The 27,889-nt window shown below is 56.7% G+C and overlaps 1 protein-coding gene across 1 annotated transcript; it reads left to right on the top strand.

The window, feature by feature from the left end:
- Window positions 1-182: 182 nt before the first annotated feature.
- ADAM33 (ADAM metallopeptidase domain 33) lies at window positions 183-27,889 on the top strand (the record flags this gene model as incomplete). Its single annotated transcript, XM_084286549.1, has 25 exons — window positions 183-255; window positions 7,590-7,716; window positions 11,399-11,501; window positions 12,862-12,938; window positions 14,820-14,895; window positions 15,220-15,296; window positions 15,457-15,643; window positions 15,963-16,028; window positions 16,142-16,213; window positions 16,516-16,682; window positions 16,795-16,879; window positions 17,445-17,587; window positions 18,739-18,916; window positions 19,115-19,204; window positions 19,435-19,630; window positions 20,172-20,280; window positions 20,767-20,971; window positions 21,827-21,904; window positions 22,723-22,831; window positions 23,038-23,188; window positions 23,855-23,945; window positions 24,702-24,947; window positions 25,283-25,446; window positions 25,989-26,006; window positions 26,795-27,889. 25 exons carry the CDS (start codon window positions 183-185, stop codon window positions 26,844-26,846), a joined length of 2,940 nt encoding a protein of 979 aa, XP_084142675.1. The 3' UTR covers window positions 26,847-27,889.

Here is a 27,889-nt window from a genome sequence, read left to right as displayed (position 1 = left end):
GAAAGCTCATTTAAAGCCACTTGGCCTCTGAAAAATGCTTTTAAACTTCCAGCTGATGAGAAGAAAAAAAAAAAAAACACTCCCGAGAAAGCTTAAGGGCTGTACTGATGCTTCAGGATATGCTTGGAAGTCTTCCTGCATTCACATAACACAGCTGATGGTATTTTTTTAATGGCCTTAGCATGCCTGTTCATTGCTCCCTTACAGAAGCAGAGAGGTCAATAATCGAGAACATTGCAAATCAAAGAGGTAGAGGTAAGTCTATTGCAAGTAGTTGGAGCACCCATCCTCCGAAGTAGAGAGCTGCATGCTGTAAAAACCTTTCAAAACAAAGAGCTGCTGCAGTTTTATTTTTTTTTTTTAACCTTGCTTAAAGGTGTTCAGTAACTGCCAAAATACTCTGAGCAGTCGCTGCTGTTCTCTGAGTCACTGGAGTTGCAGCATGAGAGCTTCAGCAAGAAATAGCTGTAATTCCTCATTTGGTAATGACATCGGAGCATTTTTCTATTGCTCGGGGAGATGTGGTTGCTTCTGTTAAATTTTTTCTGTCCAGGCATACCTCAGTATATCAGGAAGTGTGAGCTGAAAATTGTTCTTGGATGTCTTGTGCCGGTCTCGGGCTGCACAAAGAGTGTCTGAACTCTGAAGTTTGGGGCTCTTTCTGAAACACTGCAAAGCAAACGTGCACTTCGCATGCAGTGTGGGGAGGAAAGTGTTTTAGAGGAGGACTGAACATCTCTTCCTCCCCCCTGGGGTAAGCACCTGGCATTCCAGATAACACCAGGAGAAGCTGCACTTTCTCAGAACTTACAAAAACGAGGTCAGTGGCCAGGTTTCCAGGAGCAGTGGCAGTCTCCTGCCTGGTCACGTCCTTGAACGGTGTGGTCATCCATCCTTCTCATCGCTTCTTCATGACGGATGCTAGCGAAGATGACTCACATCCATTCCACTTTACAATTCCTTGTCCTCGGGTCAGATAAAGCTCACGCTGGGTGAAAAGCATCTCGTGTTTACAGTTCTCTGGAAAGAGACTGTTGATGTTTGGAGTCATGGGTTAGAAAATGGGACAACTTTTTTCCAGAAACTCAGGAAATCATGCTCGTCTTGCCCTGATTTCAGAGTGGAGTCATCTCTTCTTAATCCCCTGCCAGACAGAGACTTTTAGGGTAAATTCTACAAATCTGCACAAGTTTAAAGAGGGTGGAACTGTATTTTTTTGTTGTTGTTGTTTAGGATGCTGGAGGTGCAAGCTTTTGTTCTGAGTTAACCAGAAATGTTCTTTGATCAGCGTTTGCCATGCCCACCCCACACAACGGTTACTGTGTGGGTGCCAGGTACGTGTCTGAGTCTCACCGACAGGCCTGCTGTCAGAGCTGCCACCTCAAAGATGGAAGAGAAAGCAGTCTTTTGACCTAAATCCAGAAACTGAAAGCAGCTTTGATCTAGTCCTGTTGTCATTCATTTCTACCTTGCTCATCACCGAGTTAATTTAATGGCTGGCATTTGGCTTTGCACTGCCTGTTGATGTACCCTCAACGAGCTGAACTTGAGGCGGTTGGGGCAAGGAAGCAGTGGAGTGAGGGCTGTAGAAATCCATCAATTTTATATATAGTTCTATTTATATTTATGTTAAATCCCCTCTTTCTTGATGGGTGCTTTGGAGTCCTTGAAGAGAACCACTTTCAGGTTAGAGGGCTGCCTCATCAGGAAGCTTTAAGGGAGCAGGTGAGGAGCTTGAGCTGATGCTCTCAGGGACACATTTTCTCTCCTCACCGATAAACAGAAGGATTAAATCACCCTTACGATCGGTTCCCATGGCAAAGGAAAGTTGAAGTGTGACTTTTTTGGGAAGTCCTGCACTGAATGTGGTTGCGTTACCGTTTGCCTGTCTGGCCATGGCTGTGTCTGGGGCTTCTTGCTCCTGGAGGGAGTCTCCTGGCTTCCCAGAGGGACTTCTGCTGCCTGAAGTTGGGTGTAAATTCAGTAGTGGTTGTGCCACAGGCTGCAGGACAAGGCAACAGGAGGACCTGGAAGAGGAAGATGCCAAAACGAGGTTTGCCCCACGCAAGCAGGTAAGCTAACTGCTTCTGCCTGCCTGTTAAAGCGTCTGGCTTTATAATTCACTTTTCCTGAAATCAGATTCTAATTAAGAAGGAATAGTGCTTCCTGGCTGGCTGTACAACAGTCCAGATCAAACTCTAATCCAGTAAAGAAGACTTTAATATAATTGCTTCCTTCATGCAGCATTTACTGGCTCGCCAGCTGGATGGCTGTGCTTGCGGACAGCCCAGACCCTACCACGAAGTCCTGGGGTGTGCTCGTCCCAGGCTTGAGCGAATTCAGCTGAGCTGATGTAAATGGGAAAGACGCGACACTTTCACACAAGCAAAGCTTGAAAGTCAGACTTATATTAATATTTTTCTCCCTACATCAGCAGATAAACTGAATTCTCCGGGCCAAATTAGACCCTGTGGGACGGTGAACGACCTCTGCATGACAAATGAAAGCCCCGTTGATTAATACCCTTCTGGAAGGCACTCAAATTCCACGGTGATGAGGACAGTTTTGAGGGCTCTTGATGGGGAAGAGGGTTTTCTCCTTCCACAGGCTAATTTCATGCGTGTGCCCATCTGCTGCAACCCTGTCGTGGTCTAGCTACAGCAGGAGCTACTTCAAACTTGATGCAAAAATAAAAGAAGAGAAAGGCTCTGGCTTGTTTGCCAAGCTCTGTGCTGGGTCCTGTGCCCAGGTTCGATTCGGTATATCCCAGACTTTCCCCTGGGAAGTCTCCGAGGCTCTGAGCCCTGCGGGATGGAGCTGGAGGACACAGCGTGCCAGGTACACTCCGTGGCCTCCTGCATGCCTGCGCATGAGGAGGCAAGTTTCTGTGGTATCCTACAGTCTTATTACCAGGACATTATATGAAATTGGGTATAGGGAGCTCCTACAGTCTTATTAACGGGACATTATGTGAAACTGGGTATAGGGAAACCTTTTATTATTTATTTTTTTTTGGCCTATCTATCAAGACATCGTGTAGAGCTGCTTTATGTAGAGCTGCCGTGCTACGGTGCAGCTGTCCTGGCCCTGTGCAGAAGGATCCGTGTCAGGCCAACAAGGAGGCGTTTGTGCTTACAGAGCAGTGGAAGAAGACCAAAGGAGGGTGCTTGGGGTGTTCCTGAGCAGCCCCGTGCCCGTGCACCTCATGGGGCTGCCTCAATGAACCCTATAAATAACGAGAGCTGAACCCTATGAAGAATGAGAGCTGAGGAGGGCAGGAACGTGCTGAAAATAGATAGCGAGGGCTGTTCTCTGCCTCTAATGCCACGGCTGTGAGGGGTCCCCTGCCCCCACACAACACGTGCTGCTCTTGGCTGGGGCTCGGATACCAAAATCCCCACCTCGGCCTCAGCTGCTGGGCTGCATGACCCAGCTGCGGCCTGGGCGGGTGCCCCAGCTTCTGCAGGCTTTTGGCAGCAGATATCGAGCGATCGGGGCTGGAGGCAGGAGGAAGGAGGCCGGTTCTGCTCCAAAAATCTCTTCGCAAGCCCCTCAGGGTGGCCACCAGCCCCTGTGATCCCAAGCCCTGTGTAGGGCCGCAGGCCGAGGCTTTTGGCCTGGTGGCAAGCGGAGGTGCTTCTGCTGAGAATAAGGAGAGATGCCAACGTGTAGTAATGGTGAAGTCACATCCCTCACAGCATTTTGGGGGCAGATGCCTCAGCACCGAGTCATTCTGGACGTGCCAATACCCGTCACATCTGCCAGCAGCCAGCGGGGCCTTGTCTGCCATGGGATGGCTCCAGCCTCACACCGAGCGCTTGCTCCGTCCCCTCCACCAGCCCTAGCCACCACCGGCTGCCATTTCTTAGATATTCACAGCTCCACATAGCCTCTGCCCTCTGGCCTGTGCCCCTGATGCCTTTCTGGTGGCCAAAAACCTTGGAAAAATCTGGTCGGCTGCCAGGCTGCTGCTGCACAGCTGCTCTGCCCGGCTGCCAGCGAGCTGTGGGCATGGGAGACGGCAGGGCAGTGCCTCTGGTTCTTGCACAGGTTTATATTTTTCGGCGTAGGTTTATTTTTTCGGCGTGGTTTTATTTTTTGCCATCCCTCCCGTCCCTCCCGCAGAGGGGCAGGTATCTGCACAGCCCCGGGGCGAGCTGCAGCAGGAGGTGCAGCTGCCCCCGTGCTGTGGCTTCAGCCAAGTTTATTATGCTTATATGTTTATTATTAGGGTGGTACAGCGCTATTATTAGGATGGTAACTACTGAATCCTTGGGCTGGCTCCCTAGCAGAGGAACTGAACTGGGTGGGGGTGACGGAGGAGCGCTGCGGTTTCGGGGCAGGAAGGGAAACGAGCGGCACCCGGTCCCGGTGCCGGCATCCCCTCTCGGTGCAAGAAGCAAAAAAACAACGGCCAGAAACGTAGCGAGGGGCCTCCCCTCCGCCTCGCCACGCCTGGAGGCACCGCCGGCCTGCTGGGGGTTCTTCTTCGCTTTGCTGTCCCCTTTTCCTCGAGGTTTCTCCTTGGGGGAGCACTGGGGGGCTGCCGCCGTGGCTGCGGTGCGACGTCCCCGTGCAGGGTGTGTGGGGAGGGGGATAAAGTTTGGGATCAGCCTTCGCCGCCCGTCTGGTTTTCATTAGTCAGCCCGGCTCGGCCAAGAACCACAGCATAAATAAAAGCGAACAATGCCAGCCCCCTCCCTGCAGCCGCCCCCATCTCGCCGCTCGGCCCCAGGATGCAGCCGGGTGGCTGGGAAAAGGGGCTCCGGCCACAACCGAGCGAGACAGGCCGGGGAGAGTGAATGGGGTTGGCGGGGGACAACGGGGCGGAGGGGAGGGGACCCGAGAGCATAAGAGGGAAGGCAGGGCCGGCGGCGGCGAGCAGAGGCAGTGACAGCCCCCGGCAGCGCGGGCATGGCGAGGCTGGCCCCCCGCAAGCCCCCTAAGCGCCGGGGCTTCGCCATCCTTTGGGGGGACCACGTCTTCCTCCTGGGGCTGCTGCTTTTCCCCGGGCAGGGGGGTGCTGCTGGGCCACGAGGTAAGGGGATGGGGTCGGGGGGTGGTGGTGGTGGTGGTGGGGAGGGAGCAGCGTGTCCCAGTTACCCAGTTTGGGGGTGGTGGGGTGAGGATGGGGGCACCCCACTTTACACGGGGTCTGGCGGTGGTGGGCGCGCGTGGAGTGGCGTGGTTGGGGCTGCCACGGGGCAGCCCATGGGGGCGGCTGTGGGTTGAGATTCCACCCCTTGACCCCACAGCCTTGTTTTTGAGTGTGTGTAGGGGTCCCCCCTTCAGAGACCCCCTTTCTGTGGGTCCCCCCGGCCCCCTCCCAGCGCCGTCCGGGCCGTGCCGATGCCTCTATATGGTCTGGTTGGGAGCTGAGGGCTGCGAGCAGCCACGGCCCCATGAGAGGAGGGGGGACAACGGCACAGACACCCCCCCAGGACATCCCTTTCTCCCCATCCCAAATTAGAGACCCCTCAGCTCCCCATAACTTTCCCAGCTCCGGATGGCTGCAACTCGAAGCAGAGCCCGGCTCGTGCCGCTGAGGCGTGTTTTGGGGCGAAACTCGGCCTTTTCTGCTGTTGTGAGGAAATCCGTTATTTTCCCCGAAGCTTTGAATCATTTTTTTTTGAAACGGGTGTTTACTGAAAGCTTGTCTTTGCCGGTTTGGGTTCAGTCTCCTGTTGCCTCCATTCTCCATCCCTATTTTCTTCCTCCCCCCCCCCCCCCACCCCGGGGAGGTTGGGGCTTTTTCCTCAACATTTTCATGATGATTTTTATGATGATTTCTCTCTTATATTTATGATTATTTTTGAGCTTTGCTGGATTCTGTAGTCCTGTGGCCACCAAGTTTTCCAGCAGCTCCGAGCGAGCCGTGCTGCCGGGAGAGGAGCGGGGCGGGCCCTGGGAGCCAGAAATCCCCGTTTTGGTAAACTTTGGGCAAATCCCTGCTTGGAGCAGCGGACGGCACCGAAAGCATCCCGAGCACCCATGCTCCCGACGTGGTGTTCCCAAAAGGGCTGGGAACGAGCGTGTTTTCCAGGAAAAAATATAAAATAGCAGGGGGTGGGAACTCTCCCCCCCTGCTCTGCGTTTGGCTTTCTTTGAATTTCGAATTTCGGCAAAATCCCTCGTCAAAACAGCCAGCAGCTGAAGTTAATAACCAAAGGGGCTTTACGACGTGGCCCAGCCCCAAACCCCGCAGCGTGGCCGCCCCTCGCCTCACGGATGCTCCCCCGACAGCGTGGGAGCAGGACGGGCCCCGCCGCAGCCCCTTGCCGGCGTCGGGACTCTTTTTTTTTTCTCAGATATTTTCCCAAGCAGCCAAAAAAAAAAAAGAATTTGGCCCCCCAGGGGCTCCTTCTTCTTTGCCTGGAGGAAAAGTGGTTGCTTATTTATTTTTTTTCCCTCTTTTGTTGTAATGGGGAAGCAGCAAACTCGCACCGTGCCTCAGTTTCCCCATTTGTACGGCCACGGGGTTGGAGGCCCCGTTATCCTTTTTGGAGGAGGTGAGGAGAAGGGGGCCGGGAACGTGCCACCGCCTTATCTGTAGTTATTCCTGGAATCTGATGAAATGCTATATACATAATGCGAGCCGATTAAATGCCACCGTGTGATATCTCCAGGCTGGGCAGCTTTAAGTGCTCACTCTGCAGCTCCCACCCTACAACTTCATCTTTTCTTTTCTTTCCCCCCTCCTTTTTCTTTTTTTTTTTTTTTTTCTTCAATAACATCATCTTTTCTTCAATCCAAATCTCCCCGGATAGTTGCAGGGGGAACCAAAACAAGCGTAGAAAAGTTATAAAGCCCCGGGCCCTGTTATTCCACTCCCTTAATAAATAACTTTGCCCTTGGCTGGGAAAGGTTACGAGATCCCAAGCTTTCACTGACAACATTTGGCTTGGCAAGGTGGCCTGGTGCTTGACATTTTTGCTAGACCTCATCCCCTCTCAGCAGTGTCTTCAGCAGCGGATTTGATTTGATTTGATTTATTTTTTTTCCCCGTTGTTTTCCAGGCTTAAGCCAGGAGAAGCTGCTGGGTCTGCTGCAATCAAACGCAGCCACGTTGTTTATGAAAAAAAATAAATAATAATAAATCTTCGAAAGCCTGCCTGGCTCCAGGCGAGCCAAGGAATGGCTCGTGCTGCTCTGCCCGGGGGAGCTGGGATGGCTCGGGCAAACCCGTGCCCTGCTGCAGCTCCTTCGGCAGCTGTGGGATCGAGCAGAAGGCAATGGCTCGATTTCTGAGCCATTTGGTGAGAAATTTGGTGACCGGACCAAATTTCCTCATCCTAATAATAGCATAAGGATATGTTAAAAAAAAAAGAAAAATCCAATTGTGGGGTTTTGGGAGAGGGTGGGAAGCACCGGTTTGGGGCTGGGAGGGCAGGGATGCTCCAGGAGCCAGGTTGGGGTGGCAGGGTAGGTGCTGGACGGGGTGATCCAAGCCCCAAAAACCCCAAAGAGGTGCCCCTGGCTGTCCCCACAGCCCCTCATCTCTATTGTATGGCTGCTGAGAAACCCCCTCCGTAGGGACTTGTGGGATCCCTCTCTCCATCCACACACTCACCAACTCTTCTCTCCCCCAGGCCCGGCGTCCCATGGGGAGCGGGTGACCCCACACTGGCTCCTGGGGGGCCGCACCCGGCGAGCTGTCAGCCTGGACGAGCAGGTGAGGACCGAGACGGCTTCCGTGCCCCACACCGTGCTGTCAGAGTGGGATCAGGTCCTGTGGGGCTTGGGCTTTACGGTGTGGGGATGCCAAGTTTATAGGGCCCAGGGTGTGGGGTGCCCAGCCCCGCATCCCGGTGGCTGCTGCAGCTCCCCCAGGAGGAGCCCCCCAAGCTCTGGGCAGCCTGTGCCAGGGCTCTGGCACCCTCCTGGCCCAGCAGTGCTGCCTGAGGGGCAGGGGGAGCCTCTGGGGCTTTGCATTTAGAAGGATTTAATCCCTTCCCAGCAGAGTGAGCACCCACGGGGGTCACTGCAGGAAACCGCTGCGGTTTGGGGCCGCGCAGCCTCATTGCTGACGAGGTTCGGTGCCGGGAAGTGGCCTCCGCTGGGGCCACGGCGGTGAAGCCACCTGAGATATCTCCCCAGGACACCTCCGGGCTGATGCTTTCTCTCTCGGGGAATTTGGCAGCAGCTGCCCGGAATCGTTTTTCTCCCTGAGCCGAAATAGCCTGCGGTGTGCCCGGCCCCGTCGCCTCGGGGACCTTGTGGTCACCCTACGAAAACGTCCCCTCCCTCTTTGCTCCATGGCAGCCCCAGCCGTGGGGTTATATTTAGGCTGGATGGGGGGCACCCGAGAGGCAGGCTTTTTATTTATACCCTTCCTGGCAGCCCCGCTGCCCAAAATCGCATCGGGCGAGCGCCGACGGCGGGGTGCAGGCGCGTCCCGGTGGCTTTCGGGGTTGGGACGGCCACCGAAAGGCCAAGGGGTGGCTGGGCAGGTCCTGGAGCTTCCTGGCATCCTCTGTGCCTCCGCCGGCTCCAGACAGCCGAAACAAGGAGGCTGCTGTTCGGAGGGGCTGCGAGGAGGGGGGAGAAGCAGACAAAGGGGGCGAGCAGCGGGCTCCTGCTTCCACATCGAGACCCGAAGCGTCGCCAAGGGTCCTCTCCCATCCCACCCTTTGCCCCCAGCCTGTTGCCGAGTGCTTATTTATAGGGTAAATTTAATCCAGCCCCGCTCTGCTCCCCACCCCGTGTCTCCTGCCCTCCAGCAAAGACGCTGGAAATAATCGTGGCCACGGCTTCCCGGTGCACAAAGGGGCTGCTTGTCCGCGGCACGCTCCTGCCTGGCCTGAGGCCACGGGGAGGAAGAGGAGGAGGAGGAGGAGGAAGAGGAGATGCTGGGGGCAGCGTGTAGGAGCGAGGAGGGATTTTATGGCCAGGCTCGTGGGCTGGGATGGGTTGCGTTGGGTGGATGTGGGTGGAAAAGGCTGGAGGTGGGAGCGCAGCCGGGCCGTGCACACCCTTCAAAGTTGTCCCCAAGGTGTTGGGACGCCGGGCTCGGTCCCTCTGATGCTCTGCCATGAACCACATCCGCTGCTCGAGTGGGAAACGACGGCTTGGAGAGGGTTGGATGAGTGGGGTGACCCGTGCCACGTCCCCGTGCCACCCCGGGAAGCACCCTTGGGGGTGGTGGTGGCTCTTTTTTGGGGGGGGAGCAGGACAAGGAGCTGCCGGTGGCCCTGGTGGCCCCGTCGTGTGCGGGCTGGCACGGTGCTGGACCCGGCCTCCTATTGTTGGGGCTGAAATCCCCGCGGGCTCGCGGCTCCCGGCACACATGGAAGCGATTTCGGAGAGGCCAGGGAGGAGGTCGTGGGGACCCTGATTGCAAACAGCTCCCTCGTCGCTGGCTTGGGGTGGGATCCTGTCCCCTGTCCCCATCGAGCTGCATCCGGGCAGACCCCAAAGACCTTCCTGCGTCCCCCTCCTGGATGGGAAGACCTGCAGAAGGACGTGTTGTGGAGCATCCTCCCACCCATGGCTGGGTCCCTGGGGCAGCCAGCATCCCCCTGTCCTGCAGGAGGGAACTTTCTGTCCCCTTTTCTGTGCTGTTCAGCATCCTGACAGCTCAGGACCGTCCCCAGGAAGCATCACCAGGGCCGGGCAGGAGGAGGAAGGGAGGAGCAGGGAGTTGCCCTAACCCCAACCCAAACCCTGCCCCGCTGCAGGTGCTGTCAGCAGGCTCTGTGGCACGGCTCCTGCAATCTGTTTCCTGCAGGGAAGCCCTTTTCCCTTTGTGTGGCAGGGCACAGACCGAGCTTCTGGGCCAGATTTGCTTTGAAACGATCCCAAATCCTCCCTCTGCACCCTGGGTTCTCCTGCTTCCATGGAGCTCTTTGACCCCAGGGTGCTTTTCCAGGCAGCAGCCGGACCAGAGGCTGGCCCTGGGGGTCTCAGATCTTTATGCTGGTGTGCATTTAGCTGAGGACGAGGCGATGCAGTCCCGGTGCTCCCACAAAGGTTTGGGTGATGGGAAGCTCCAGGAACCCAAACAAAGTTTGGGTTCCTGCTCGGCTCCAGCTCCTCCTGAGCCTGGCGGGGCCGCGATGCTCCAGCTGGGGAGCTCAGCTGCAAAAATCATCACCGCATCCTCTGTGGAGCAGCCTGGAGTGTCCATCCCCTGTGGCGGGGTGGGAAACCCATCTTCCTTCCCTCCTCTTCGCATCCAGGCTCGCACGGGACCTCGGTGCTCGTGGGACCTGCCCGAGCTGCCCCCAGGCTGAGCTCCGATGTTTCCAGCAGCGCTGGAGGAGGGCGCCCGGCCGAGGATGCGCCCAGGAGCCCCGGGGAGACAAAGATCTTCTTTCCCCTGGAACAATAACACAATCTCCTTGGCTTCAGCCCCTCTGCAAAAAACAAAAAAAACAAAAAAAAAAAACAACACACGGCTGCGGTTTTTCTGATCAGCAGATTGGAAAAGAAAACCGGAGCTGAGCTCTGCCCCGCGGGCTCCTGGCCAGGGCAGATTCATCCCGGCTGCTCCACGCAGCCCCCGTTGGGACCGGCTCTGCTGAGATGTGCTGGAGAGGGGCCACGGCTCCTGCAGCCCCTGGAGGGTTTAGGGCATCTTTTGGGGTTGGGGGAGAAAGGCAGTGGGGTTTGGGTCGGGATGGAGCCGGGATGGTGCTGGAACCAGGACGGTGCTGGAGCCAGGATGGTGCTGGAGCCCAGGACCGTGCTGATTCTGCCCCTTGCCAGCCACAACCAGCACGTCTCAGGGACTCAATTTAGGTTCAGGGCAAAATTATCAACGCTTAATTAATGTAATTAACGTCATAACCATTCCTTGCCTCAGAGCTGGGCTCTCTGGCTCCTGCCTGCCATGGGAGCTGCACGCTCACTCCTCTCCCATCCTTCCCATCCTGATATTTATTTCCGCAGGGTTTTTGGCCCCCCCAGGATCAGCTCCTGGTGTCTCCCCACGTAATCCCCAACCCTGGGGGAAACTGAGGCACGGGGAGAGGGAGATCTTGGGATGCAGCCCGGTGTAGGGTCTGAGCACCGACCCCATTAGGAGGAATTTATTTTCCAGCCTTCAGTGGTGCACGGGGGGGCTGCAGGCGTCGGTGTGATCCGGCTCGCCCTCGTGTCCCTTTAACTGGGAGCAAGCCCTGAAGTCGAGCCTGGGAGTAATTGCTGGGGAATTTAAAGCAGGAGGAACGAGCTGGGACTGGGAAGGGAAGGAGGAGGAGGAAGAGGAGGAGGAGGAAGAGATGGGTGCAGGGAGAGGGATCGGGGTGGGAGCAACAGGCTTGAAATACGGGAGGGTTGGAGAGGCGGGGGGTGGGGGAGGAAAGCAGGGAAATCGCAAGAAAAATGTAGAGACCATGTTTGGCCAGGGAGCGATGTTTGTATAAGATTCATGTTCTAAAAATACATATTCGACCAGTGGTGGAGCAGAAAGAGGAGCCTTCGGCCCCGGCTTCTCCTCCTCCTCCTCCTCCTCCTCCTCCTCCTGCGCCGCGCAGGGCCCCTCGCCCACCAAGGGGCTGGTGGGGAGCAGCACGGCCTGGCCTCGTTGTTCCTCGCTGGTTTTGTGGCTTTTCTTTTTTTCTTTTTTTCTTTTTTTTTTTTTTTCCCTCGAAGCCCTGCGTCTGGTCTCCTTTTTTGGAGCTGGGAAGACGCCGTGCGAGGCATCGGGGTTGGGGCTCGGCCATCCCCGCGGCTCCGTCCCCGCGCCCCCGTGCTGCCGTGGGATGGGATGGGGTGAGCAGCCCCTCAGCATCCTCACTGCTTGGTGACACGGGTTCAGCCCTGCTTGGGGACAGGAGCACCCCACGGGAGCTGCTTAACTGGGGTGCTCAGCTTGGGGTGGGCCTGAAGGGAAAAAAAAACACATCCCTGCACCCCAAAATGCTCGGTGCTGTCCCCTAAGGGCATCCCCAACGCTGCGGGGCTGGAGGTCCCCGGTGTCCCCCCCTGGTGCCTGGGGAATGGGGTGCACAAGGAGTAATGCCCTCGTGGATTTAGGGACAGGCCAGCAGGAGGTTTTGGGATCTGATTTATCCCAGTTTGGGAATCACCCAGCTTCGCCCCCACCCCTTCACATTCCTGGTGACAAAGCTGTGATGCTGCGAGCACTGCCGGGACGGCTCCGTCCTCCCCCAGTTTCTCTCCCGAGCTGGAAAAACCTCAGCAGCGGCCCTGCTTGGGGAGCTGGAGGGATCAGCACGGGCCGGGAGGGACCCAGGGGTGGGGGACAAACCCTTTGGGGTGCTGGGTTTGGATGCTTTTAGGGGATGTCTGATTTGGGGAGGTGAATCTTGATGCCGTCCCCCACCTGCGCCCCAGCTTTGCGCTCTCTCCTGTGTCCCCATAACCAAGTGCCACCCGCTGCCACCACCCCGGCGGTGTGACATCCCAAAAAAAACCACCAGGAGATGGAGATTCAAGCTCTGCCAAGTGGCACCAGGGATGATTTTCGTGTCCCTGGAGCTGGGACGGGGATGTGGGGACATGGGCGCATCCCAGCATGTGCAAACCGAGCGCGCTGGCGCGGATCCATGAGCACGGTGATGAAACCAGTTCCCGTTTTCAAAGTGAGGGATTGAGTAAAACCTCGGGCATCCTGAGGAAGCTGAGTCAGACGCTTCCTCCCACCGCCCCCGGGTGTCTGTAGGGCCATGGGTCCCCATTCCCGGGGCTGTTCCTATTCATCTCCTTGGCACCGCAGCGCTGCAGCTGCCAGCACCCCCTGGTCCCAGCTCCAGGACCTCTCATTGATGCCCACCCCTGTCCTGCTGCTCCCTGTTCCATTTTGCAGTAGGTCCTACAATAACACAGGCAGGTGCACACCCTCCTGGCAGCACCTAACCCCTTCCTAACCCTATTTCTCTTTTTCTTTCCCTGCAGGAGCCGGCGCCGGCGCGGGCAGAGGTGGCCGTGATGGCCGAGGGCAGAGAGCTCGTCCTGGTGCTGGAGAGAAACGAGTAAGTGTCGGGGCTATGGGGAAGGGGCTGTGGGTGTCCCTGCTATGGGACCACCCAAATTGGGATTACCCGTGGCTTTTCTGCTTCATGGGACAGGTCACGGTGGTTTCCTGCTGGCCGTGGCCGACTCAGCGCTGCAGGATGCTGGGTTAGGGCTGAAAAGCTTTTTTCCTGTGACTCAGCCCCGTGTCATGGCAGGAACGGGCTGGGCAGTGCCATGGTGCAGGGCAGAGCGTGGGTGAAGGATGGAGATGGCCCTACACCCCTTCCAGGGGGGCTTTGGGGGCATTTGGGAAGCTCTGCTGCTCTTGCCTTGGATCAGCCAAGCACGGAGAACCTCAGGGTGGTCCCTGGGGACCTCGTGCTGTTTGTGGTGTCATATTTTCGGGTCTCTCCTGGTGCTGGGTGGCTCTGAGGTGTCACGCAGGTCCGGCTTCTGCTTCTGCTTTTTGCCAGCTGGGGTTGCAAACTAATTTGCACCGCCCAGCCTGCTTCCTAGCTGCTAGCAGAGGGCCCAGAAATGTTTTTTTGTTTCTTCTCACGACCCGAATTCTGGCTCTGGAAGAGAGCAGGGAGAGCTGAGCCCCTTCACATGGAGGTGGCACCGAGTTTGCTGTCTTCTGCCAGCCCGTGGGCCAGCCAGGATTTGCTAGACCCCAAATCTTTGGGGTCTAGCTGGGGGTCTGCTCAACCCTCCCGGCTCCCCCTGTCCCCAGGCACCTCAAGGAGGCTTTCACATCTCCAGCGTCCTCAGCTGACCCATCCCTGTCCCCATCCCTGTCCCCATCCCTGTCCCTGTTCCAGGACCCAGTCCGAGTTCCTGTCTGGTTCCCCTGCTAGACTGGAGCTACTGGTGCCAGGCGCCTGCTCGCGGGGACGTGGGTGCCAGGAGCGTGCCCGCAGCAGCATTTTTGGAACCAAAGCAGATACAAAAAAACAATCCAAGAGACAGGGAAGGGGGGGCCCGATGCCGCTCCGGGGCTGGCCGCTGGCTGCGTTTTCTCCTCCTGCAAGATCAAAACCACGGGGAAGGGACCCAGAACCCCAACCCCAAAGAGCCAGCAGGTGAACCCAGCCCCTCGTGGTCCTCCTGCGGGCGGCAGGGTGCCCATCACCTTGATTTCTGGGCTGGCTTTTGCCTTCTCTGCCGCCGATCCCCCCGTGCGCAGGCGCGTGGGACGCGGGCTGAGCTCTGGCTCTTCTCGCCTGGAGGCAGGAAGCAATTTGTCAGCTCGGGGCCGGGGTGCGAGACGGCTGGCAGCTGCGGGGAGCAGGGCGAAGACAGAGCAGCCTGTTTTTTTTTTTTTATTATTTTTCACCAGTATTTTTGGTTTTTGGTGAGGTGCTGGCGCAGGGGCGCATCGGAAGCAGCGCCCTCGCCGTGCCACGAGTGACGTGCCCGAGGCCGGATGGGGTGGCTGTGTTGGAGACCCCAAACCTGGCATGCTCTGGGGCTGGACCCCAATTATGGGGCTGACCCTGTTTTTTCCAGGCTGGGCATTGCCCCTTGGGGACTTTGGATGCTGCTGCTTCACTGGGTTGGGGCAAGGGGCGACTTAGTAGGGCCGAGAGGCTCTGTTGAAGCCCCATGGGGGGCTTGGTCCTTGCTGGGGAGCCATCACCCCTCCAGATGCTCATCTTCAGATGCTCACCCCATGCCCAGGACCCTGAGCAGGAGGGGCAGCCCCATCCTTGCTGAACCTGGGGACTTCAGAAAGGGGCCAGAGGCTGTGGTTCACCTCCCCTGCACATCTCCTGGGGCTGGGCGGCGGTGGGACCTCCACGTCCCTTTGGTCCCCGTGTCCTCGCTGGCCGTGGGCCCCAAAACAGGCAGCAGGTCCCCATTGCAGGGTTTTCCTCATCACTCTGCTCTCTCTGCAGGCTGCTGGCACCGGGTTACACCGAGACACACTACACCACGGACGGGCAGCCCGTGACGGTGGCTCCCAACCACACGGTGGGTGCCAGGGATGGGTATCCCTCGTCTCAGAATAAGGGGGACGATGGTTTTGGGGTGTCCCAGAGCCTCAGCTTCACCACAAGGATCCCCAGAGTCCCTTTCCAATGATGTGTCCCTCACATTCGGGGACCGTCCATGTCCCAGGCTGGACCTCCAGAGCTGGCAGCATCCTGGCTCCATCCATCCCCGTGTCCAGAAGGATGCTGGTTGTGCAATGCAAAGCGGGCAGCTTATTTTTTTGGGATGAATACATGGGATTTATGGCCGGCCAGCTCTGCGTGGTGGCTTCTAACCGAGCTCTCCGTCCCCTCTCTCTCCCAGGACCACTGCTACTACCACGGGCACGTGCGGGGCTACAGGAGCTCCTGGGTCGTCCTCAGCACCTGCTCAGGAATACGGTACGGCACCTGCAAGGGATTTTGGGGCTGCTGAAGGGGGGATTTTGGGGCTGCTCTGCAGGGACCCCGCTCTGATGACCCCTATGAGCATCGTGGATACTCCCGCGAGCTCTGTGGGGCTGATTTTCCATCATCCCGTCCTGCTGCTCTCCATATCCAGGGGCCTGATCGTGGTGAGCAGCAACGACAGCTACTACCTGCACCCCCTGGGGACCCCCGAGCCGGGCCAGCACCTCATCCTGCGAGCAGAGCACCTCCCCATCGCAGGGGGCACCTGCGCCCACGGCGACGACTTGGGGAGCACCGTGGGTGCCATCGCCCGGCTCTTCAGGCCGCTGGAGCGCCGGGTAAAGCCAGCCCCGGGTCCTTCGTGTGCCTCTGTGCCCTCCCTAAATGTCTGCTGCTGCCCCGGGTGGGCGGCTCAGGGGGGTCTCAGTGTGGGCAGGAGACCCCAAAGAGAGTCTGGGATGTGGGGTGAGGCCGGTGTTGCGTTGGGTGGGATGGGATAAGGGGGGACACGGGGAGGTTGTGCTGTAACAGCCCAAATCGTCCTCGTTTCCCCTCCCAGCTGTCCATCCTGGGAGGCTCTGTGGTGTCTGGGGAGCCCACGAGCCCCCCGGGCTGCCCACCCCTTCACTCCTCCAAGCCTTGCTGTCTGCTTTGCAGGCGAAGAGAGATGCCTGGAGGACCATGAAGTACATGGAGCTCTTCATCGTGGCTGACAACACGCTGGTGAGTGGCACTGGGGGCAGAAATGTGGTCCCCTGCAGTAAAAACAGGAGCCTGCTCTGTTCCCTGCCCTGCTCTTGCTCTGCTGACCTTCCTCCATCCCCACCTCTTCGCAGTTCAGGAACCAGAACCTCAACCTGGGCCTCACCAAGCAGCGAATCGTGGAGATTGCAAACTACGTGGACAAGGTAATGCCAGTCCCTCGTCACCACATCTGCTGTTCCCAGCATGTGGGAAGCACCTGAGCTCGGGGCCAGCCTTTTGGGGACCCTCGGAGACTGTCCCCGTGTCGCTGGTGCTGGGAATTTAGGTGGCAATCGTGGTGGAAAATGCATTGGGACACGCCGTGATGGTGGCAGCTGAGGGAGCTGACTGGCTCCTTTTGGGAAAAGCGTGTCCCCGAGTCCCCCGGCGGATGGAAATCAAGGAGGTGACGGCGAGGGGAGACACCTGGTGAGAGCCTGTCCCCTCCAGCCCCGTCCCCCTGCAGTTTTACAGGTCGCTGAACATCAAGGTGGCCCTGATCGGCCTGGAGGTGTGGACGGAGCGGGACCAGTGCACCGTGACCAGCGACGCCAACGCCACGCTCTGGTCCTTCCTGCAGTGGAAGAAGGCGCTGAGGGCGCGCAAGAAGCACGACAACGCCCAGCTGCTGACGTGAGAGCCCTCCCAGCCCGGCCTGAGCCCTCCGAAAGGGCTAATTGCTAATTGCTCTGCCTGGAGGAACTAATTACCCTTCCGCTCTCCTTTCCGGTGGGCGTCCGAGCAGCGGGAAGACGTTCAGGGGGACGACCATCGGCATGGCCCCGCTGGAGGGGATGTGCAGCGCGGACAACTCCGGGGGTGTCAGCATGGTAAGGTGGCATGGGGGACCTGCTGCTCCTCCTGGCCTTGGGGACCCCATCCCCATCCCGTTTTTTTGGGGTTAGAGGGGCAGGCTTGGTCTTGGGATGCAGCCTGAGGGCAGCCAACGATGCTGGTGGCCTCTCAGATGTTGGCCTCCTGCCCCAACTGCAGTGGGCAGCAGCCTTGGGGTCTCCTGTGTTGCTTCAGCCCCTTACCTCGAGTACCCTCTGCTTGTTCTGGTTTTGCAGGGTCATCTCCCACCCCATAAACCTCTCATGCCTCTCCTTGTGGGGTGACGGTGGTCCTGGTGACCCTGTGGTCCCTGGTTCAGGCTGGCAGCGTGGTGCACGAGGTTTCTGTCTTTTGGGACATGCCCTCCAAGGCCCCAGCTTTTCAGCAGTCGGCTCCAGCCCCAAATCTTACCCTCCCTGGGCTTCCAGGAGACCAAACCCTACCTCTTCCACGGGCCCTCCTCGCGTGGCACCCAGCTGCGGTCCCAGGGCTGCTGTGGGTCCCTCTTGGGGACCTTGTGGGCCACCCCCAAAACTGACCCAGCCCCCTTTCCCCCTGCAGGACCACTCGGAGCACCCCATCGGAGCCGCTGCCACCATGGCCCACGAGATCGGCCACAACTTTGGCATGAGCCACGACAACCAGGGCTGCTGCGTGGAGGCCACCCCGGAGCAGGGCGGCTGCGTGATGGCAGCGGCCACCGGGTAAGAGGTGGCAGGGATGGGGACAGGGACACAGGGACACAGGGACAGGGACAGGACATGGCCATGAACCTCCCAGCAAGCTGCGGATGGTGTTTGTAGCTGGGCAGCCTGACCACATCTCCCTCTGACATTTTTTACTTCTTTATTTTTTTTTTCTGAAATATTTTTCCCCCCACACGTGCAGAAAGTACATCTTTGCCTGTCCCTATTTGCATGTTCACGTAGCAGTTTATGGGTTTATTTACTCGCTCACCCAACCGTAACTTGCAGGGACTTATTGTTTTTTTCTAACAGCTCTAGAGATTTTCCCCAGACTTCAAAACCTCCTCAGAAAAGGCCACGTTGCATGTCAGAAACGGGATATGCTCATAGGAAAGCAGTTGTTTTTCAGCAATATGAGGAAATGAAAGCAGCACCGAAAGGGAGGGCAGGAGCTGTGCTCCTCTGCTTCCTCATTCTCAGGGCATCACCCCAAAAAAACCTCAAAAAATGTGCAAAACTCTGGAAGGGCCCTTCTCTGAGCTTCTGTAGGAAACCACCAGTTCCTGTCCAGCTCCTTGAGGGACAGTCCAGCTGGACTGTTTGAGAAATGGCCATACAAGTAGTGGCTCCTGATTTTATTCTATTTATTTTTGCTGCTCTGGCCTTGCAAATGATTCATTTTCATTATTATTTTTTTATTTTTATTTATTTATTTTTGCCTGGGCACATGGGCACTGCATGCAGAGACCCACCCCACCTTATGGGTAGGGTCAGGGGGTCCTTGGTGTCCCCCGTGCAGAGGACCTAAGACCTCCTATCTCCAGGAGTTTTCTTGCTGGAGATCCATTCCTCCAGGGGCAGCACCGAGCAGCTCTGCTTGCCCAGTCCAACCCACTCCTGAAAACATTTGGGTCCAGTTTTCCAAATATTTGGGTCCTGGGCTGTCGGTGTCCGGTGCTCGGCTGTTGGGGTGCTCAGCGGTGCGGGTTGGGGTGGGAGATGGAGGTGTTGGTGCACCCGGCTGGTGGGTGCTGCTGCAGCTGCTGCTCCTGGAAGGGTTTGTGCCAGTTTGCCCGTGTCCTTATTTCCCAGCTCTGACTGTGGTTTTCCACCTTCTCCTGGCCCCGACCGCCCCGGTTCCCACCCCTCCCCATCTGTCCCCTGCGCAGCCACCCCTTCCCGCGCGTCTTCAGCTCCTGCAGCAAGAGGCAGCTGGAGAACTACTTCCAGAAGGGAGGAGGCATGTGTCTCTTCAACCTGCCCGACACCAAGGACCTGGTGGTGGGCCGCAAGTGTGGCAACGGCTTTCTGGAGGACGGAGAGGACTGTGACTGCGGGGAGGTGGAGGTACGGGGCCGGGTGTGCCGCACCGATCCTCTCCACGTGGCACGGAGAGGGGTCTTCCCGAGGGGTTTGGGTGGTCCCAAAGGGGCTGAGTCCCAAGGGTGGTGCTGTGCGGGGTGGAGAAGGGGCCGAGAGCAGCGATGGGAAGGGAAGGGGTGGGCTCAGCCCCCGTGGTGATGCTGTCTCCATCTCCCCACGCAGGAGTGCACCAACCCCTGCTGCAACGCGCACAACTGCACGCTGAAGATGGGGGCCCAGTGTGCCCACGGCGACTGCTGCCAGAACTGCAGGGTAACCCCCTCGTTTCATCACCCCCCTAATCCCTCCCTGGACCACGCAGTGAGATATGGCCCCCGTGGGACCATGCTCTGCACCAGGATCAACCCTCCTGGTGCCAAGCGAGGGGGGTTGTGCCCAAATGTGCATAAATTTGTGTCCTCGGGGGTGTCTCTGATGCTAAAAAAAAAAAAGCCCCGTTTACTTCTTTTGGGTGCTGATGTTTCTTTCTCCTCTCGTGGCAGCTGAAGGTGGCTGGGACGACCTGCAGGGAGGCAGCAGGATCCTGTGACCTCCCCGAATACTGCACGGGTGCCTCTCCTTACTGCCCGGCCAACGTTTACCTGCTGGACGGCTCGTCCTGCGCCTACGGCGAGGCGTACTGCAACAACGGCATGTGCATGACCCACCACCAGCAGTGTGTCCAGCTCTGGGGGCCAGGTGAGTCCCAGTTCTGCCCCCAGGGGCATCCTCAGATGGTGGCCAGGTGCTTTGGGATTTTGCACTCTCCGTGTGGCCACAGGCTGCTTATAGCTCATATAGATATATCCTGTGCATGCCCCCATGGTTTTTATGGCCCTACACCACCTAGAGATGCACCCTGCCCCTGAGCACACTGCGGTGCCCACCCCAGACACCCCATTTACACCCACACCCCCCCACTCCCAGCCCAGGCAGCTCCCAGCTCCCTGTCCCCTTTCGCACATTGGCACTGCCACCCCCAGAGCCAGGAGAGCTGCAGCAGGCACAGAGGGGACAAAATCCACCCCTCCAGGGCCAACATCCTCTGCAGGACCCCAGCACAAAGCGGGGTTCATCCCTCCTGTGCTGTCCCTCACCCAGCACCCCCAGCAGCCCCACCAGGAGAAATCCCCAACGCATTTTCTCTGTGAGCATCCAGCCGCTGGTCCTGATCCTGGGGTTTCTCCCTGCTGGCTGCTTTCCCCATCCTGCAGCCTACAAGATCTTCCCCCTCCCACAGGTGCGTGGCCAGCCCCAGATGCCTGTTTCCAGGACGTGAACATGGCTGGCAACACCTATGGCAACTGCGGCAAGGACAGCCAAGGGCGCTACGTCAAGTGTGACAAGAGGTGGGTGACCCATCCATCACCCACAGGTCCCATCGCCCACCCCGAAATGGGGCTGGCAGGGCCACGTCCCCACCTCCAATATCACCTTTAATATCTTTGTTTTGGGTCTCAGAAGCCACCAGGTCCTTGCTGGGCTTGGTCCCCATCACTGCTGGGAGGATGTGGCACCGTGTGCCACCTTCCTGCCCAGCCTGAGGGGAAAAGCAAGGAGAGCATCTGCAGGAGAGGTCATTTAGGGAGTGTGAGCTCTCCAGTATTCCCCGTTAGACCAGTGATCTTACTGCCTGTTCCCTCCAGCACCTCTCTGTCCATCTCTCTCCCCACCACCTCTGCTCTCCATGATTTATCTAAGCCCTTTCTGAGCCTCTCCCATGACCATAAATTTGGAGGGAAGCGAGCCAGCAGGGAAAGGACACCGGGGCAGCAAGGATAGGGCAGCCACTCCCCACTCCTCCTGCTTTCATCTCGGCTGTGCCCTGCTCCTAGGGATGCCATGTGTGGCAAGATCCAGTGCCAGAGCTCGGCGAAGAAGCCCCAGGGGACCAACACCGTCTCCATCGACACCACCATCCGCTTCAACGGGCGGGAGGTGAAGTGCCGGGGCACCTACATGTACACGGCGAAGGACGACGAGGAAGACCTCTCTGACCCCGGGCTGGTGATGACGGGGACAAAATGTGGGGATGGGATGGTGAGTGGCTCGTCCTAGGGCTGGGGTCTCCTGCAGGAGATAGCTCCGTGGCTCTTGTCCCACTGTGGATGCTCTCCACGTGGTAGCAAGTCCAGTGTACCCACTTTCCTCCACATTTCCAGATATTTCCCTGATGACATCTTAGCTGTGGCATTTCTAGGCATTGTCTGATGCTTGTGCGTAGGCAACCAAGCCCTTCTCAATTTGATTTCATCTTAATTTACCCGTTTAATGAAAAATAGAGCAACCACAGCAGGGGCTGCCTGCCCCAGGACTTGCTGGAAGAGGCTTCCTCCTACAAACAAGCATTTTCTCCCAGGAAAGCTGTTAGGAATGGAGGTATCTACTTGGATAGATACAAATAGATGCTGCTAACTGAGCGTGTCTCCTCCACAGCCCCTGCATCTCCACGTACTTCTCAGAGGCTCAGTTCAGCTGGGGATGGGCTGGGAGCAGGGATGTGTGCCAGACCGGGCTGGCTGGGCACATACAAGCTCTGCTGTTTGGTGTTTTCCTAGTGAAATTTTCTTCCCAGTTTGAACTGGAAGCCAAAATGTTGATGTTTTAGTGAGAAGGGATGGATGTTTTTGAAAACCTGCCTTTTGGGGTGGATGGGAAAAGCTTTCTTCAGAAGGTGGGTGTCAGGGGAGGTAACCTGTACAGGACAGAAGAGGGCAGAGGATTTCTGGGCTGTGCTAAAAAACAGAGTGAAATGCATTGACCTGGGACAGCATGACTTAACCAACTTGCATTTTCCAAAGTTCAATGTCCTTCCAGAATCCTATGTGTGAAGCCAAACATTGCTGTCCTGCCTCTCAGGCCTTTCCTAACCTTTTCTTCTCGTCTCTCTTTTAGGTTTGCAAAGACCGCCGGTGCCAGAATGCCTCCCTTTTTGAGCTGGAGAAGTGTGTTTCCCAGTGTAATGGCCATGGGGTGAGTTTCTCAGACCTACAGCAGGTTCCTGAGATGAGCTCAGATCCTTAGGCAAAACCAAGCTGTGTCCCACAGGGACGGGCCTTGCAACACAGCTTTTGCTTTTCGTAATGCTCACATCCACGTCAGCTGCAGGTGAGACAGAGCTGAGGTCTTTGCTTCTCTGTGTCCAAGTTAGAGGGAGAAGAGCATTCCTGATGTAACGACCATCTGCAAAATTTGGATCAGGGTCCAGCTTGAACTGGAGAGCGTTCAGAGCTCAGAGCAGGTGCCTGTTCCCTCAAAAGGGAACAAAGCAATGGACAGAAACACAACTGGGACTGCAGAAATGCAGGGAAATGGTTCAGCGAATAGGAAAAAAACACTATTGCCCAAAGCTTAAAGGCCACAAAGATTTGATCCCTGCAGATGGGGACTCCCTAGGCCATGGCTTTGTCAGATAAGCAGACAGCAGCACTGCTGGGTTATGCAGAAAAAGGTGATAGGTGCAATACCCACCGCTCAGCATTGTCAAGGCTTGGATTCTCACCTTCAGAAATGCTGTGGGTTAGTGGGACATACCCCAAGGGGAGATGTTTAACAAACTTCTAGCCTAACACAAAGTATTAAGGCCATTGGTGTGAAGACTGAAGCTGTAAGATGCCTGCCTGCAAGGTTTCTGCAAAGAGCAGGGATAAAACACGCCAGCAAGAAAACATCTCCCTACGTTGGGATCGCAGATTTGAGTCCAACATAGCCACGATCCAAGTGATGTCGCGGGTGGAATATTAATTTCCACGTGTCCCTGGTGGTCTCCAGCCCTCCTTCTCTCCCTGCAGGTCTGCAACAGCAACAAGAACTGCCACTGCAATGCCGGCTGGGCTCCCCCCTACTGTGAGAAGCCAGGCTTGGGCGGCAGCGTGGACAGCGGCCCCGTGCAGCATGACAGTGAGTCCTAGAGTTACAAAATCATTTTCTGGAGGTGTGGTGATGCAGCAGTGATGTCTCAAGCCTGGGTGGCTGGGAGCCTTTGCATCAAGCAGAGCCATGCTCTGGATTTAGCCCCAGAGCATGGCTTTGGAGTTAAATCCAGTTAAACCTGGAGGCTGCCAGCCCTCCCAGCCCCGTTCTCACCCTTGTGCTTTCCCTAACAGATCACGAAGCCATCTTAATAACTCTTCTGCTCATCTTCCTGCTCTTCCTCCCGGCCCTGGTGATGGGCATCTACTTCTGGTACCGGCGGGAGAACTCGCTCCTGAACAAATGGATCAAGGAGATGAGGAGGAGGAGCCAGGAGACGTACCAGTGGGTGATACGTCCTAAATTCTCTCTCTTGAGGACCCAGTGGGACCCTGAAACCTTCTTTTCTTGCCCCTGGCAGCAGCCAGCCTGGTAGAAACAGTTGTGGGGGAGCAGGGGGAGCACAGGACCTGCTTCAGAGTGGTATGAGACCTCCCTTGTGATACGAGGAGCTCCTCCTGGGGACAACCTGAGGCTTTCAGCTCTCTCCTGAGCAAAGGGCAGGAATGATCCCATGGACAGGGTGACCCTAGAGAGTGATGATGAAGGTGGCCTGGTACCGAGCAGCCTACTTGCCATCTTCTCCTAGCAGGCTGCAAGAGCTGGAAGGGCTCTAAATGAGCACAGAATTTAAATATTCATTATTTCCTCTCCCAGTATAGGCACCTACCCTTCCACGTCAGAGCTCCTGCAAGCATTTGAGATAAAAAACCCAGAGCCAGACAAGCACTTTCTTTTATATTTCTAGTGACTTCAGAAATGCCACCATCCCCTCATTATCTCATGACTGACTTTTGTCCCTGCTTGCCCAGCCCTGCAAAACATTTCCCTGTCTGTGTGTGGAGGCAGGACGTGGCTGACGTGCAGCGTTTTGGGAGGCAGAAGACTTTTTATTGCAAGGATGGTTGTTTTATTTTGCCCTCTGTGATTTACTTTTGTGATCCCGGGCAGGAACAAAGCCTTTGGTCGGAAGGCAACCAGTGGCCACTCCAAAGCTGCTTTCACCATGCGGGACGTTTCCACCTCCAGCTACACTAACAAAGTAAGTAATGACTCAGCTTTAATTTCTGTTTTGTTTTCCTCCTTGGTCCTGCTACTTGTGGCTGATCACATCTCCCTATAGTAACAGGGCCAGCTCCATGTTGGTTTTGCATGTTATTTTGGGATGAGCTCTTGGGCAGTACTAAGCGTCCTTGCTAAAAGTGACTCTTTTGAGCTTTGTCCACCTAAAAAACCTTGGTGTCTCTGCAGAGATTTGCCCCATGCCCGTGGCAAAGCCTGGCAGGGGCTCTGAGGTCCTGCTGGTGGCTTTTGCATCTCTGTTGGCCTTGCGGTGGGTAAACCCAAGGCAGAATTTCAGAAGAGTGATGGTGGTTTTGAGCCTGGCCACAGGATGTGAGAGCAGGGCAGAACAGACGATATCTCTCATCTCTAATTCGTTCTGGTGGAAACCTGAGATTAATTCCCCAGAGCTGGCCCTGCTCCAGGTCTCCTGAGCCCGGCACCTTTCTCCTCCCTGCGTGCTCTCTTGTGGTTAGTGAGGAGCAAACGTGCTCAGCTTTTGGGTGGGATGGTGAAAAGTCTGTGCCGGAGAGAGGAATAAAAATTCTCTTCTTGTTGAGGGCATTTATATGGGTTATAGGGCATATAGGGTATATACAGGATATATATTTGTATAGGGTATAGACAGGGAGTGCTGTGACTCCCCAGCACCCAGACCTTGCGGGGACATCTGCTTTTCAGCGCCCAGAAAAATGCACCTGAGGGTTTCCTCCATCACCTTTTCTCATCCCTGCAGACATCGCGGGCTGCGTTCCCTCCCAAACCCAGCGCTCACCACCCCGGCCCCCAGCCCGTCAACATCGTCCACCCGCTTCGTCCCCCACCCCACTCCATCCCCCCGCGCCCGAGGGACCCCAAGCCTGCCAGGCCACCTCTGCCAGCCAGCAAATCACCCATGGTCCCCACCAAAACCGTCGTCTCCCAAGCCAAGCTGCCTCCTCCGAAGAAACCTCTTCCCTGCAGCCCTGTGAGGACCCCGCTGGTGAGTGTGGCTGAGTTTCCTGCTGGATTCGTACAAATTCCTCATTTTGGGTTGCCTGGGTTCTCTGTAGGGTTGGGAACCATTATGGAGCTGTCTTGCCACCCTAAGAAATGAATCTGTTGCAATGGTGAAGAAAGCTCAGCAGAGGATGGGAATATTTTAGGTTAGTTTGGGTACTGTTGTATGCTCTGAAGCCTCTCAGCTCTACAGCAAGACAGAGTTGGTTGCAGGAGGCCACCTGAGGCTCCTCTAAGGATCTCATCCTTCCTCTTGTGGTTTGGAGGGTTGTAGGATGCCTCTAGAGGCTCCTCTAAGGGTCTTCTTTGTGATCCCAGGTCGGCCCAAAGCACCAGCCGCCTCGTCGGCCGCTGCCTGGAAGTCCTCTTCTGGCCAAAGAGCTGCCTCCTGCACACGGACAGACCCTGCTGGTCATGGTCCCTCCTACCAACTTCAAGGCATCGGGCACAAGCACCACGAGCCACTCTATGAGGCTGTCCAAGTAAGTTGGGAGAAGAGGAGCTGAGCTACCTCCCTCCACAGCTGGGATCCTGCAAGAGGCAGCCACAGCAGGGGGGGTCTCGTGGGTCATGCTTCTGTGGGACACCCCAAATGTCAGCCTGGTGTGCTATGGGCTGCTCCTTGTGCCCTCATCTGCAGCAGGACCTAAGGTGTGTGGCTTTGTGCCTGGCCTGAACCTGCAGGGTATGGCCAATGGTGGCCAAGGTTGGGATTTTGGGTCCTTACGCCGTTGGGTTTTTGTAGGGTTTGGATGAATTAAGGGAGATGCCAGCCTCTGGTGGGTGCCCCATTCCTGGAAGTGTTCAAGGCCAGGCTGGATGGGGCTTTGAGCAACCTGAGGTGTCCCTGCCCATGTCAGGGGGGTTGGAATTAGATGATCTTTAAGATCCCTTCCAACCCAACCCATTCTGTGAGGTATGAGTGCGTGTGGCTGCCCATCCTCAAGCACGGAGGGGGCTGCTGGTTTGCTGCTGGGATCCGGGGATGGACAGTGATGCTCTCTTTCATCTTTCCTCCCTGCAGGCCGATGCCGCCTCAAAGGTGAGTCACAGACACCTCCCAGTTTGGAACCAGGAAAATTGAGTCTCAGTCTTTTACAGTGTCACAGCTAAAGAAATCCTTTCAGCTCATGCTATACTGCTAAATCCTCAGGAAAAAGGGTCAGTGGATGTTTTTGCATCCCCTCCTGCTAGCCAGGCTTACCCGGCTATAGAGGGAAGGGACTAGGCTGAACTGAAGCTGACCCTCATCCCCAGATGGTCTAATTACTGCTCTGCCTTTCTTAAACTATTTCAGGCTCTTACGCCTTTGTAGTTGTGACCGCAAGGAGGCTGAGTATGCCCCAAAATTTCCTGGTGTAACTCAATCCCTCCAATTTGTCCCTTCTGCCCATTCTCTAGTCTGAAATGAGAAAAATTTGGCACATCCCTGCAGCCAGACCTGGCTCCCTTCCCAGATAAGGTGGCTGTGGCCTTGCTGCCCGCTGGGAGCAGTCCCTGGCCGTACTCTTCTTTAAACGGTGTCAGACAGGGTTGATTTTGAGGACCAGATGTGCTGGGGAGCTGGATGTACCCATGTCCTGGTCCCAATTCATTACTGGTCACCACCAATATGTAAGGGAGGGAAATGCTCTCCTTCCTGGTTGGGTTATGGGACAAATATTCTCCAGCTGGAATGTAGGGTCCATACTGGGATGGCTGGTTTGGGGACATCTCTGGTAGTGCACAAACCTCTGAGCTGAGGAAGGCTGGCTGTGGTGGGGGTGGCGGATGCAAGGTCTCTCTGCACCCTAATGAGTCGTCTCCTTTCCCTTTTTTTTCTTGCTTTAGGCCAGTCCCAGCCATAAAAGTCCAATCCACCTCCTTCCCCTCGAAGAAGTGACGAACCAAGGACACCTTAAGCCCTTCCTCCCTGAGCTGGCTCTCCTGATTTGCACTGCTGCTGGCGACAGGGGTCTTTTATTCCTCTCTTGTTTTATTATTATTATTTTTTTTTTGATACCAGAGGACTATTTTTATAAGACAGAACAAGGACTCAGCACACAAACTGTGGTGGCAGGGGGAGGAGAGGGGAAAATTGGCACCGTGGTACAACGAAGGGTTGCAGTGGGCTGGTGGTGGGGGTCACCACAGTGGGACCTCCACCACGGCTCTGGGGATCGCCTCCTTGCCAGGTTCCCCCCCAGCTTGAATTCTTCCTGACATTGCACACGGGCTGGGTCGGGGTGCCCTGGGGGTGCATCCAACACCGAAGCAAGATAGATGCTGACGACGGTGGCAGCTCAAGCTGTGTAATATCCTCCTAGCTACCTCCTCCTTCTCCTCCGGGCCTGGTGACATCCCCTGCCACCCGCTGCCACCAGAGTTCAATGCTGGGCATTGTCTCCGGGGAGACTTTTGCCTTCAGAGAAGAGTGCTTTCCAGTTCGGACCGTGCCATACAGCGCTGGGACACGGCCACGAAGGCTCCAAATTCTCCAGCTCCTCCAAAAAAAACAACCCAGTGACGATCCCGAGGCCGTGCCTGGAAGGAGAAGCCACCTGAGAAACGTTTTCAATGCCTGCGGCGCTGGTGGCGGCTGGCTACCATGGTGCTTTCGAGGGGCTCGGGAGCCCTTCAAACACGTCGCAGGCCCAGAAAGTGGCTCTGTGAGCTGCTATCACTGCTGTCCCCAAGAGGACAGAGCCACGAGCCAGGAACACAAGCAGGAAGGCCTCCTGCCCGAAGGCCTCGGCCGAGCCGTTGCATTTCTCTGTGCCTCAGTTTCCCCCTCCGTCGGTAACACGGGGGGGGTGTTGATATACCTACCTCACAGGGGTGTTGTGAGGTTTAGCAAACCGGTGTCTCGACAGGGCTTTCACAATCCTCAGACGAAAGGTGCTGTTGACCCCGCGCAGGACCGCTCCGTGCCGCTTCCCCCGTGAC

The sequence above is a fragment of the Netta rufina genome (genome assembly GCF_964035555.1).
Source record: "Netta rufina genome assembly, chromosome: 4".
Lineage (NCBI taxonomy): Eukaryota > Metazoa > Chordata > Aves > Anseriformes > Anatidae > Netta > Netta rufina.
The sequence above is the reverse complement of the archived record's forward strand: the minus strand, read 5'-3'. Positions and strand labels throughout refer to the sequence as shown.